Source organism: Podarcis erhardii (assembly GCF_964252035.2).
Source record: "Podarcis erhardii genome assembly, chromosome: 12".
In the NCBI taxonomy this organism is placed as follows: Eukaryota; Metazoa; Chordata; class Lepidosauria; order Squamata; family Lacertidae; genus Podarcis; species Podarcis erhardii.
The window spans coordinates 48,139,580-48,153,705 of NC_138513.1; the positions used below are offsets into that span (position 1 = coordinate 48,139,580).

At 42.8% G+C, this 14,126-nt stretch overlaps 1 protein-coding gene across 5 annotated transcripts in view; it reads right to left on the bottom strand.

Moving 5' to 3' along the window:
* Window positions 1–4,402: 4,402 nt before the first annotated feature.
* Window positions 4,403–14,126, bottom strand: part of GLI3 (GLI family zinc finger 3) — a 240,194-nt gene continuing 230,470 nt past the window's right edge. For 4 of the 5 annotated variants that reach the window (XM_081834716.1, XM_081834715.1, XM_081834714.1 and 1 more), the window contains 2 exons: window positions 11,988–12,315; window positions 6,046–9,109 (listed from right to left, as the gene is read on the bottom strand). In XM_081834716.1, the coding sequence (XP_081690842.1) occupies window positions 6,846–9,109; window positions 11,988–12,315 (2,592 nt within the window). In that variant the 3' untranslated portion in view covers window positions 6,046–6,845. Of the gene's footprint in view, window positions 9,110–11,987; window positions 12,316–14,126 lie in introns of all 5 variants that reach the window. The other variant, XM_081834713.1, reaches the window with a different exon arrangement.

Here is a 14,126-nt window from a genome sequence, read left to right on the forward strand (position 1 = left end):
CTCTGCTGTGTTTTGCTTTGGAAACTGTGTGTCCCTTAGCATTAGTGCCCACATTCCAATTTCAAATCCTAGGAGGAAGCAGGATTAAGTATTCTCAGAACCTTTTTCTTAAGTGTATTTCTGTGAATGAAGTTAACATTGGAAGCAGCCCAAAGGATGGTCCATTAGTTCAGTAAAACGAATACTTATCAGTCTTGTGAAGGGTGAAGCTGCATCATTGTATTTGTGGGAATACAGCAACAGAGCCCCATGTTGTTCAAACCACTGATCAAAGCTTGACCTGGAAGCTTTTGATGGACCCACCGTCCAATTTGCCCTGTTGTCAGAAGCCATGCTTACTGGTCAGTTAGGGGTCCCATGGGCACTCTGCCATCCAAGCACTTTTCTCAGCTGATCCAATCCAGTTGTCTCTGGCTCTCAGTCCAGCTTTCATGTGCTAACAGAACTCCCCTTTCTGCAAATGGCGGCCCATTAGAATTTGCTTTCATTTGTATGGTTGTGTGTGGGGACACTACCATGTACTTATATGGAACTGTTCTCTCTCATAGCGTTTAGGGACAGTTGGCACGCTCATGAGCTCTCTGTGTGCATCAGGACATGCATGGGGCTCTGGGCTAGGGTTACCCTCTGCAACCCATAATTTCACAATCGTTGAGGCTCAGAACTTGACAATGATTATTTATAATGAAATTTACAGCTTTCAATATTACCATTAAAAAAAATAAAGATGGAAGCTGAGAACTTAAATACAAATGAAGTTTTTATTGACATTGTAAGAAACATTTTATTCCTCAGTACAAAAGGGCTAAGTGGTTCTGAAAGCCTAAGTACAGTTGATATGTACACAGTGCTAAGCTCCTTCAAGCTGATCTAAGGCTTGGAGAACATCAGATCATAAATGCAGATTTATCAAATGAAGACCACTAAGATCTGTTACATCTGAACACTATTCCTATTGTATGTAAATGTATTTACACATTTTTCTTTAAAAAAAGAGATTACACTTTTTATAAAAGTAAAAAAAAAAAGTTGAGGTGAAAAAATGAACATGAGGTTTTTTAAAAAAATCTTACAAATATGCAGGCTGACAAATGCAAACTTTCTCAAAGACGGCATTCGATTCCTATTGGACAATAACACATGAATGCCTAAGATTCACAAGACAATGTTCAGGCAGTTTTATTAACAGTGGTATGTGCTGTTATTGTAAGAGCAGCCTTACAGCTAAATTTGGCACTATTCCCCCCGCTGCTTTTAACCAAAACAACTCAAAATAAGGCACATCCATTGCAGGAATAGAAACACAGTTTTTTCATGGAAAAGGTCAAAGTGTATCGATTGAAGGAGGCCTAACCCATGACTTATCCAACATCATCTTAGAATTACTGGAAAAGGAAATCACATTTAAGACAGAAATAACAAAAGCTCAGAAACTAACCTTTATTACATAGTACCATATCAAGACCTTTCTTCAGCAGAGATAGAAATCTAAACTGCAGCTCTGATGTAGACGTCCATAGAGTTGGGTTCCAACCCATTCTATAATGTTCCTTACAGCACAATCCTAGCCGTATTTACTCAGAAGTAAAGTTCCTTTGTTTGTTCATTTGTACCTGCTTGTAATTGACAATGCAAAAGGATAACACAGATGGGGAGAGAAAGGTCCATGGAAGAAAAGTTAAACTGATGGGTATATGTATGTTTCTTGTTACGGCCTACGGAATGCCTTTAAGAATAAACTCGTGGTCATTACTGTTCTTTGCGTTGAAATAGATTAGGCTTCTGTGGTAGAAAGCAAGGATTTTTAGCAGTGCTTACCTTCCCTAGTTAAGGTTGCTGCTGTTAAGAACTTAGGAGTGAATTCATGCAAGTGGGTTTCCCACTTCATCTCAGGGGCACCAAGCTCTGTCTGAAGTTACAGAAGACATATGCTAGTCACCATTTAGACACCATTCAGCGCAAGTCTGGATTATTTGGGGATGAAGTCTGAAAAATGATTTTTCCCTATGAACCTGTGGCCGAAGGGATCCTGAAGGACTGTGGCAGGTAGAATAGCCTCTAGAACAAATATAAAGCGTGGCGTTTACATTATTAAGTAGGATAACTGGCACGCGAGAAGCCTCTTACTGTGCTTCTGAAAGATTTTCAAATTTAATGCGTAAAAAGGAGGAGGAAGTTCCCATAGCCGTGGGACTGTCGAGATGACTTAATTGTCTTGACTTTGACCAGGATAAAGAGGGGAGTTTCAAAAATCCCCATATACACAGTTTTGCAGTGTCCCTCCCCACAATATAGCTGAAGCTAAATTTAGGAAGTGGCCTTTGACAGGAGTGCAAGAAATTGCAGTTAAAAACCAAACAATCCAACATGAGCCAAGCAGCATATCATGTTATCTCTTGCTTCCAGTCTTTGTGCACAGGGGCCATTTTGTGACTTGGTGATGGGTTGTGTAAGATACGGTTGGGGCAGACAATGATCCAGAAATTCACCCTGTCAGCTTTTGCTTTCTAAGTCCTGTAGTATTTTTTGAGGGGAGGTAGTGGTAATAATAAGGGTCGTAATTATTACGGACTTTCAGAAGGCTCTGCTGATGGAATGGGCACCTATCTTCACGCCTAAAGCTTTAATAATAATAATTTATTATTTATACCCCGCCCATCTGGCTGGGCCTCCCCAGCCACTCTGAGCGGCTTCCATAGAAACCAAAAATACACTAAAATATCACACGTTAAAAACTTCCCTGAACAGGGCTGCCTTAAGATGTCTTCTGAATGTCAGGTAGTTGTTTATCACTTTGACATCTGAAGGGAGGGCGTTCCACAGGGCGGGTGCCACTACTGAGAAGGCCCTCTGCCTGGTTCCCGTAGCTTTGCTTCTCGCAATGAGGGAACCGCCAGAAGGCCCTCGGCGCTGGACCTCAGCGTGCGGGCAGAACGATGGGGGTGGAGACGCTCCTTCAGATATATTGGGCTGAGGCCGTTTAGGGCTTTAAAGGTCAGCACCAACACTTTGAATTGTGCTTGGAAACGTACTGGGAGCCAATGTAGGTCTTTCAAGACCAGTGTTATATGGTCTCGGCGGCCGCTCCCTGTCACCAGTCTGGCTGCTGCGTTCTGGATTAGTTGTAGTTTCCGGGTCACCTTCAAAGGTAGCCCCACGTAGAGCGCATTGCAGTAGTCCAAGCGGGAGATAGGCTGCTGCTTACTCCAGTCCATCTTACTAACTACTTAGGAATGATGTTATTGCAGTCACACCCAGCATAAGCAAAGTATATGAACATCTAAACTCCAACTTGGGTCTCTATCTGACAATACTTCCAGGGTGGGAACGGCTACTGTGAGCAGGAAGGGCTACACTGCTTAGTTACAGGAGCATGTTTGCATGTGGAGGTTTCCAGGCTCAGCCATGCATCTCCTGATAAAAGGTCCCTGCTGAGACTCTAGACATGGCAGTGGGAAGATCTGTCCATTTTGGTTTCTCCCACTTTCTCCAATTTTAAGTTCAGTTCTCTACATTTCCATGTTAGTTGTGATTTACATTCCTCGTGAATTTTCACCAGCATTTTTAGTATGGGTGTCTGCTAATATGCACATTTTCCCACACAGTTTTGCCTAATGTAGACACTTTTGCGAACACTTTGGGGTCTTTTTTGCACTAATATGTGCATTTCTATGTACTCTTTATCCTAGTAAATGCAGTTTTTGTATACACGTTACTTGGCTGGAGAACTGCACATGAAAATTTTGAGAAGTGTGAATTTTGAAGGATGGCTCTGACTTGTTTTGGAAAGTGCAAGAAAGGCCAAGTTTTCCTGTAAACAAAAACAGAACCATACCCCCCCCCAGCCTTACCCTGGAGTGCTTAGATCATAGTGGGCCAGACAGAGAAATAGTATGACCTGATGTACGGTAGCTTCCTATATGCGCTCCTTTGACACAGCACCAGTAAATTTGGGAAATACATGGGCAGTGCTGGTAATGAGAGGGCTGGGTTGCAATCTCCTTGCATAAGTCCTAAATGTTCCACTATTGCCATAGTGGTTCAGGAGGGACACACATTGCAGTAGCCTTGGTTACCCTGAAGGCAAACTTGGAAGAGTAGAAAAGATTAGCCTCTCCAAGTGATCCACTCCTAGAACTTAACTTCACACACAAGTACATTCTATAAGGAAACATTCCTCCAAACAGGACTTCAATGGTCAAAAACATTACAATAATTTTGGTTTCAATTGTTTTATAGGATGTTTGTGTTGACTGTTCTTCTAAGCTCAGAAACATGATAATGAATAGATGGCAAATTAACTTCTATACTCCCAATTCTATGGAGAACCTCTACATCAGCCACTTTCAGGAATGTGTGATACTGAAGATGAGATTCTCCACACAAGGGTTAAGTTCTTTTGCGGGTCATCATGTACCAGTGTTGGTTGGTGGCCTCAGTGTGTATACAACTGGACTGGTTTAATTAAAAACACAGCGGTTCAGGCTCTATTGGTAAAGAATCAACCAGGTGGGTTCAAATCATGGTACTATAATATTGCCCGAGCCCAAAACATAAGAAATCTGGTGCAGTAATAACAGCACATTGTAATTTTGACATGATTAAGGGTTGAAGAAGTAGTGCAGCTGTTTAGTTCCAGGAAAATGTGCCTTTCGGAAGTCCACCAGCCTAGAGTTGGAGCAACAGGAAAAATAAAGTCCTGATAAAACTGAGAGGTGCAAAGAAATCTCTAGAGTAACTTCTGCTTTTCACAAACCAATTCTTCACTTATACAATGGACCATTAAGAAACAGAGTGGGCTACTACATGGAATACAAACCTACGAGCCACAATCCAACAGAGCTAACTTGAGCTCATTTAAATGTATGGATGTAATTGTGCTTGCTGTTGTGTTGCATTGTGCAACAAGACTAGAAAAGTAACCAAGATGGCAGTGAAAAATGAACAGGTCAGGGATATATGTAAATTGAACTCTAGGCCAACTCAATCTCCACAAACGGCATAAAAACGATATGAAGATTTTATAAACATTATGTAAAAAATAATGTAGTGTGAATAGCAACCTCTACATTTGGGACAGACCACCACTGATGGATATTGGTGGAAGAGCTATCAGAATAACTGTTACTGAGTGAAATGTTCTTGTACTGAACTTATTGACAGATTCCCTATCCCAAAGGGAACCCTTATTTTTCGGGGGGGGGGGGAATTATGCACATTATGCACAAAATGATGTGATGTTCTGTATGTTCTGTCTGTGGATTGAACCTTCTTATCAAGGACTAGCGCCTCTCATTTTGTTCTGTTGTTTTGCTTTGTTCTTGCCTTCCTCTGTATCACACCTGCCTACTGGTATGGCTCATTTGTGCTTGAAGTTTCCAGCCCCATGGCTTAGGGTGGTGAGGCAGTGGAAGGGCTGATAGGGGGTGACTCTTGCTTGGGATATGTAGCTGGTGGCATTCTTGCCCCTTTCTATGAATGAAGCTTTGGCCGTATCGCCAAGGCAATGATAGAAGACATTTACAGCACCACTGGAAGGCAGTTATTGTTAAATGGAATTATAGTAAACAAGAACTAAACATTTTGAATATTATAGCTTGAGCTTTTAAACCACTTAGTTCTATGCATATTGCACTGAAGTGAATGCCAACAATTTGAACTAAACCTTGCTTAAAAGTGCAACTTGTGTTTACATTTATGTCTCGGACAAGCAGACTTATAATAGCACTCGCATAGATATTGATTTATTTTCATACACGCACATGTTCAAGTTACTCCCCATTTTGTAACAAAAAATGTGAGGCTTACTCATTATGCAATGGAGGTTTTGGAAATTGAAGCCAATTTGTGACATAAAAATGGGCAGTCATTTTGTCATTATTTTCTTTTTTAACCAACTTATTTTTATTGGAATATGCTTCAGAGTTATTTATATGGTATTTTGTCTCTCCTCAGTCCAAAGCAGTGGTTTTCAAGCTGCATTCTGGAGAACCCTAAAATTTGTTAGATGCACTTCTACACGTTCTTAAGTGAAGACTTGTTCACCCCCCCCCCCGCGCACAGTATATAGCCAATGTGGTCTTGGGCGGTTTCTCAGCTCAAGTAGGGCCATGGTGAGACCCAGCACGCCAAGCCAGCACTCTGCATCAACTGACTGTGCAGTCTAGAACATGACTGAGAAGATTTGCCTTAGGCAAAGCATTATGTGGAGAGGTCCTTGAATGCAGAAAACTTGAAAACCACTGGTGTAGAACAACAGAAATGACAACTCAAACCATTACACGTGGGGGTTTTTTGAATAAATTAGTTGCTTTAAACCATTCACACATTCCTCTTGACAGGGTTTGCGTGATCAGTGCTAAGAGGATGGAACCCCAAACTTCAATATATATATGTGCTCCTGGTAATGTTGTGTCTACACGTTAGAGCCTGGCTGTATAAGAACTCCAGCAACAACCATATAGGATTGTATTTCCTTTTGAGTTACAGGAAGAGGCAATGCCATTTTATCAGACCTTCCTCAAAGATAAACCAGCATGCACATCACACATTTACATTGGCTTACAATTACAAAAAATATATAAACAAACAATAAAATAAAAAAGAAGCATATAAACATTGGGAAAAAAGGGGGACTGTGGGTGTAACAATACTGATTCAGAACTGAAACGGAAGACAGTTTCTCCCTAGAACACTTTAGGGTTTTTCAGAGTCCTTATTCCATAAAAGGAATATACTTGAAACACATCCCATTTAGGTGAGATGAGACTGCTAAAGTACTTAAAGCAACTAAAAAAAATGAATTACTTTTTAAAAAAATCTTTCATCTCCTAAGTTGTGTATGTCTATTGCATAACAGCAAGAAACTTGCTTTCTTCTGCAAGTGAGGTCAACAAAGAATTCATGTCCCCAATGGCCATGTTGTTTGTGCTTATGGGCATGGCTGGGAATGTAAGAGACGCTCGGGGAGTGGTGAGGCGGGAGGAGTTGCGGGAGAGGTTCTGAATGATGCTGGGACTCAGGGCTCCTGAAATTAAGCTGGCATGGTCACCATCATCTATGATAGCATCAAAATCAATCTGCACGCTTTCGAGGCTGCTGGTGTCAATGCTGTCAACGGTGCTCGTTACCTGGTTGGCTCCTGGGGAGAGAAGCTCTGACGAAGTAGCATCACTCGCCCCCTGAAGCAGGCAGTTAGCTTCTGAAAGGGGGAAAGCATCTGTTTTCAGAGCTTGCTGGCTAAACCCTGTGGTTTGGTCATACAACTGACCAGAGTAATTCTGCATATTAGAGTAGAACTGCTGCGACTGACCTTGTGATTCCACTTTGATGCCATTGACCCTGTGTGGCTGGTTGGCATCCCTTATGTGTCCTTGTGGCTGCACCAAGTTATTCCTTGATGTGTTTTGTCGCCTGCCACCCCAGTAGTTGGCACAGGGCTGGTACCCTTTCGCCATCACCAAACCTGATGGCTGGATCCCAGCATTGTGAGACAGTGGACAACTCTGTGGCCCTTGATAAAGGGTGGGTTGTGAGGGAGCTGAAACTTGCTCTATCATCATTTTATGGGAATGATTGACTTCTTGGCAGTAGATATCATCTGTTGACTGATTATGAAGGTACTCCTGGGCAACCACATTTCTGCCCTGCATCCTGCTAATTACATTGGGAGACTGCTCCTCTGATACTGCAGTGCAGCCAAAATTCTGCTGGTTTCCATTATTTGGCATGAAATTATTTCCCAGCTTTTGCCCTTGAATCACAATGTCATAGGTATTGCCCACTGGTTGTCTGCCAATACTTTCACCATACAGCTGTGCCTTATTTGACTGAAGGTGGTAAGAATGACTGGTGTCACTGTTGTTCATGACCATGTTCTGCTGTAAACTGCAGGAGCTGCTGTTGTCTAGAAGGTGCTGATAGCCATTTTGCTGGGACACAGCATTTCTCTCCAGCCCATGGTGCCGCTGTTGGACAACCATGTTGTTATAGAGGCCTAAGGTTTGAGTGTGCTGGATCAGGGACCGTTGCCCACATTTTAATTTTGACGGAGACAAGTCAGAACTTCCTGAGCTTACTTCATTCCACTGAATTGGCAGGTCGTTTTTACTGGCCTCAGAGTTGTTTGGTGGAGGAGACTGGTCAAAGTTGTTGCCGTACCCCAATGCTGAATTGTGATGCACTTTGTTGTGATCTAGTCCACCATTTGGCAGGTGGTTGTATGCACCCTGATTCTGAGAATTCAAATATTGGACCACATCGTCAGGTAGGAGATCCTCATCATTCAGACTGCCATCTGCTTCCATTGTAGCAGCTTCCATGGCCACATTCTCAGAGATACTAGGAGGACAAGGGGAACAGTTGCGGAACAAGCCACCATCAGAACGGGTGTAGTTCTGAAGGATGAAGTTACGCCTTTCCATAGATGGAGGCAAAACAGGAGGGTTAAAGCTATTGAGACTGTTGAAACGCTGGACTCTGGGAAAGGAAAGGTTATCGGAAACTGGTCTCACAGGGTCACTGGCTCTCCTTGTGCTGTTCCCCAACACATCATGGGGCAGTATGTGTCGCCTGTTGTAATTGTTTGTCCCACCATCACTACATCTTCGGGGAGAATTCATTGGGGGCAGTGGTGACATTCCAGACTCCCTACAGTCACCCAATAGTGCCATTTTTGTTTTCAAGCTCATCCTCTCCATATTAGGGAGTGGGGTTGGTGGGGGTCCACCAGTAGCTGCTGCATATTTTGCTTTCAGCCGGTATTGCTGGGCGGGGGTCAGGCTGAGAAGACCTGGCAAGCCATCACACTGGCTGGCTTCACTGGATCGCCGAGAGGCATCAGTTGAAATGGGGTCATAGGAATCAGTAACACTGATGTTCTGGAGCCTCCCCTCGCCCTGGGAAGCATCACTGGATCTCCGACTGGAGAAGCAAGGTGAAATCCCAGAGGATCTGCGGCTGCTCATGTAGGCTGAGCTGATGGTGCTGGTGTTGCTGTCTCTTCTGTTCAGCATGTTGAGCACAGTAATGTCCATGTTTGTGAGTTCATTTTTATTGGCTAGAATAGTCATGTTTCCTCCAATGCTGCAGCTGCTGCTTGAATAAGTACCTGGGGAGGGGGATAAAGAAAGAAGAAAAGACTCCAGGTTGATCAGGTGAAATAAAGAAATGGTACAAAATGTGCGTTTCCAAGAAAATGCCATTATATTTCCAAAATGTTGATGATGGGGCCAACAAGACTTTTGGATTCAGGCACACCAAGAATAATGTTGCAAGATGAAAGAAATCTGAAGGCATTGCCCAGACACTGGTCGCAACGCAACACAGAAGGAACGATGCTGCCTGGTGCTGCGGACCAGTTCCCACTGAGGTTTACCCCGGTAGTTGGGCAGTGCTGCTTCAGTTCGGTAGCTCACACAACTGAAGTCCACAATGCTGTTCTATACAAAAATTAAAATGCCTTCCAAGAGAAAAAAGCATGCCAAGAGTAGCACAACTACAACCCTAGAACTAGGTAAGAACTGGGTCTATGTTGGCTTGTCTCTCTTGTCTCTAGTAGGACTCCACTGACTGGATCTGTGAAAATATGCAGTCTTTTTTAAAATGTAGATTACTGTCTTAATCGAACCATATTGAAAGCCAAAACTGCAAAATACACAATTCCGTAAATTATTTGGGATAATTTGAAAGTCATTCTTCAATATCTTTTGCATGGCATTCCAAGCAACATTATAAAATAAGCAATTATAACCATTTCTTTTCTTTTCTGTAGTTCCCTTTATTGGAATGAACTTAAACCAGAAACAAGAAATACCACAGATATTTTGCATGGGTGGCTGCAGTTGAAAGAGTTTTGCAACGAAGTTGAAGGAAAAAATATTTGGGCAAAAATGGCGATGAGACCTGCGATGGACTCTGGGTATGTTTTGTTTCCCAGCTCCATTCACGTCTGTCACCCACATTAACACATACTTTGGACTAAACACAAGAATTCTACCGTACCATCTTTCAATAAAATAGTAATAATAAGAATCTTACCACCTTCCCTAGGGTACCCTTCTCCCTGGTATAATATTTTGATATGAGCAGGAAATTAGGTTGCAATCCTATACATTGCTGACCTGTGAGTAAGCACCACTGAACTCATAAGGTCTGAGTAGACATGCATAGGCTTAGAGCAGGTTTTCAAGCTTTTTGGGTCCACGGCTCCCTTGACCAACTACATTCTTTCTGTGGCTCCCCTGGGGGGCTCAGGAGCCCAGTTATGCCACTCCTTGCCTGCAGAGCCGGCAGCCCCTCACCCCTCTTTGAACACCCTTCCTTGGGGGGTGTTCCCTCAGCCTCCTCTCTTCTCCCCTCTCTGGGCGTCCTTTGGGCAGCTGCAACTGCCACCCCTGCTCTCTGAGCTGCCCCCCCTCAAAGACAGCTGCCCCACGGGGGCCTGGGAAGCACCCCCGTGCCCAGCCCCAGAGGCACCATTTGTCTGGGCTGCTGCAACAAACAGCTGTGGAAGCCTTTGGGAGGGAGAGACATGAGAGGGCATCAGAGGACAGAGTAGCCCTGTGGCACCCCTGACTATGATACCCAGGGTGCCACAGCACCCTGGTTGAAAACCACTGGCTTAGAGTATAAGGGTCTAACATGATTAAACAAATCTTATTCAATTGATCAGCTGCTCTACCTACTTTAAATAATATACTTATTTAAAATTTGCATTTGAGTAGAACAACAGTTCTGAAGCAAGAAGCATACTTTGCTTTCAGAAACTGGATAAATGTGCCGTACTAGCATCATCTTAAAACAGTCATTCCACCTGTGAGAAAGAAAAGGAGGAACTATCTCTTTTAGGAGGTTTTTTTGCAGGTTTTATTTATAACAACAGTAATCTTTTCTTAATCACTGACTTAGTGCAGCACCTTTTAGTAGAGTATCTTGAATCAATTAATGTTCTAAATTGGTTGCATTCTGAGCAAGTACCGTATTTTGCATGGAAGAGCATTCAAAAAAGTGATCTCCATTTGCTGTTTGAAATGTTGTATCCCAACTAAAGTTCCATGGCATAATTACGTGGCGATCATGTTGTTCAGCTTTGACCCTGTGTGGTGTAGTGGTTAAGAGTGGTGGACTCATAATCTGGTGAACCGGGTTTGCTTCCTTGCTCCTCCACATGCAGCTGCTGGGTGACCTTGGGCTAGTCACACTTCTCTCTGAAGTCTCTCAGCCCCACTCACCTCACAGAGTGTTTGTTGTGGGGGAGGAAGGGAAAGGAGAATGTTAGCCGCTTTGAGACTCCTTAGGGTAGTGATAAAGCGGGATATCAAATCCAAACTCTTCAAATCCAAACTCTTCTTACTTGATAATTTTAGTCAGGGAAGGGCCTATCAACACTTCATGATTTGGTACTCTCAAATTAGAATGAGCATGCACTTTATTTAGTTGCATTATAATGGCAAAAGCACTAAAGAAACCCTGTGCAGGGTTGGGGGGTTTTCTGGGGGGGAGGGATGGATTCTAAAGTGGATTCATTCATTCATTATTTTATCTTATTATTCAGAGAGCTTCTATACCACTTAATTCCAATCTTCTTTAAGTGGTGTACATGGAATATAATACAATGACAATAAAATTCAGTTAAAACTATAAAATCAGATTCCAGTTAAAATGTATGTGGGAAAACAACAACAACAAGCATTCTGTAGACGGACCAGAAGTTCAACAGGGATGGGGGGGGGGCTCTGTGACCTCAACAGGAAGGATGTGCCATAAAATTCGGCTCACAATACTGAACACACATGGTATACTGGAGCCATGCATCCATGCCATGGGGAACACGGACAGTGACTCCACCAAACATCTCAGTAACTAGGCAGGGATCAGGCGGTCTCTGAGGTATCCTGAACCCAGTAATGTATGGGCAGTCAGTGCTGGCAACAGTCTGTCCCCATCAATGGTCTAGCTGCAGATTACATTAAATGAGCATATCTTACCATTTCCTATGAGAGGCGGCAAAGTTGGGGCTTTGGAATGTGGAATGGGGTTCAGTCTTGGAAGCACTCCACTGATTTGTTTCAACCTTTCCAGCTTAACTTGCTCCATCCATTTGGTCTCTGTCATATTCCTCCTGGTCTGCAAGCCAAGTGCTGTGGTTGCTGTGGAAATGGTAGAGTCCATGATAGGGGTTTCATCTATTACACTGAGGTCTCCTACACTACCTCTACTGGTCAGATTAAGCTCGGTCCCATTGTTGGAATAGGTGCTGATGGGGGATTGCTCGCTGCTGCATGTAGACTGACCACCAGGGCTTGGCTGAGATGTCTGTTTGGAGGAGAAAAGATATGGGGGGGGGGGAGAGGAAATCCAGTTAGAAACAGAATGCACCTAAGATCCATCATGCTTAGAGAAAGGCAAGACAGAACTCGGAACTGTGTTTATTTCTCAGCCATCTTGCAAGGTACCTCAGTTATTTATTTGCATGAGGTACCTTGCAAGATGGCTGAGAAATAAACACAATTTCATTATTAAGAAAAGCCTTACTTGGTCAGAGACATGCTGAGGCAAGTACAGGATGCTACCAAGGACTCTCATCTTACCAAACCACTTTAAGCTTCTGAAATCTAAGGCTAGGGCATGCTCTTCAAAAGAGTGTGTGCATTCTTCTGATCTTAGACTTGTGCTTCTGGAGTAACAGCCTTCTCCCACATCAGACGAAAAGCTTTAAAAAAAAGCTACTGAAAATGAGAGGGGTCCCGTGGCACAGCTGGAAAACATTCCCTTTGTGAGTTCAATACATTGGAGATGCTGGAAGTAGCTCTTTAATTCCTGGCCAATATGATCATCTGCAGCTGAATGGCACCAATATATGTATGGTTCCATCTCCATGGAGCGAGCCAGGTGCTAGTGTTATAAAGTTAATATTCAGAAGGGTCTGATTCTCATTGCAGTGCAGCATCCTTAGTACTGTGGACTGGCCAATACAGTGGTACCTCGGGTTACATGCGCTTCAGGTTACAGACTCCGCTAACCCAGAAATAGTACCTCGGGTTAAGAACTTTGCTTCAGGATGAGAACAGAAATCGCGCGGCGGCGGTGGCGGCACAGCAGGCCCCATTAGCTAAAGTGGTACTTTAAGAACTTAAAGTGTACTTAAAGTGGTACTAGGGTTAAGAATGGACCTCCGGAATGAATTAAATACGTAACCAGAGGTACCACTGTACAGTGAATAAAACAAAGCTGCTGTCAAAACATGGATTTGTACACTAAAAGCCTTCATCATGCCATCGGAAATATCCCACAGAGCAGCAATGACCATCACTAGATCAATACCAGCTTGCTGCTAAAGTATTACTCACTGCAACCATTTCCCTGAAACTTCCCTTCCACTGTGCCTCAAGAAGAATTTACTTTTCCTGTAAATTCTGATGAGAATTATGGTTTTCTACCATGATAGTTTTTCTACTGCCATGTTGACCTGTCACAGTTAAACATATCCACTGCCCTGGAGAAGCTCATAGATATGCTTCATAAGGTTTATTTTACTGCAGCGATATTCAGACTGCTTAAGAAAAACACTGCAGTGTTTGCCATGTATTCAACAACCTCACCTAAAAGAGATCTTAGAGAGAGAAGCAGAGCAGTGCTTTTAGAGGATGTTTCTTTTTAGAGGATGTTTCTAAATGTTTCTAGATGTTAATAAGATGGATGCGTATCAAGCAGATATTACCAAAATAACTTCATTAAAATCACTACTGTAATTTAACCTGAAATAATAATAATGATGATGATAATGATAATAATAATAATAATAATAATCATACAATCATAGAACTACAGAGCTAGAGGAAATCCTGAGGGTCATCTAGTCAAAACCCCTGCAAATAAATAAATAAATTTCCATAGCAAGGCAAAGTAAAAACAGGATTCATACCTAGGAAATATCTACATGTGAAATAAACAGACCTCTGGCTGTGTTGAGTTTGCTAACCGTCAGGGGGTGGAGTGGATGCTACTGAATCGCCATATCTTAAAACAGAGCTTTCCAAACTTTCATGTCGGTGACACACTTTTTAGACATGCATCATTTCACGACACAGTAATTCTGTTTTACTAGAAAAAGGGAGGTTAAACTA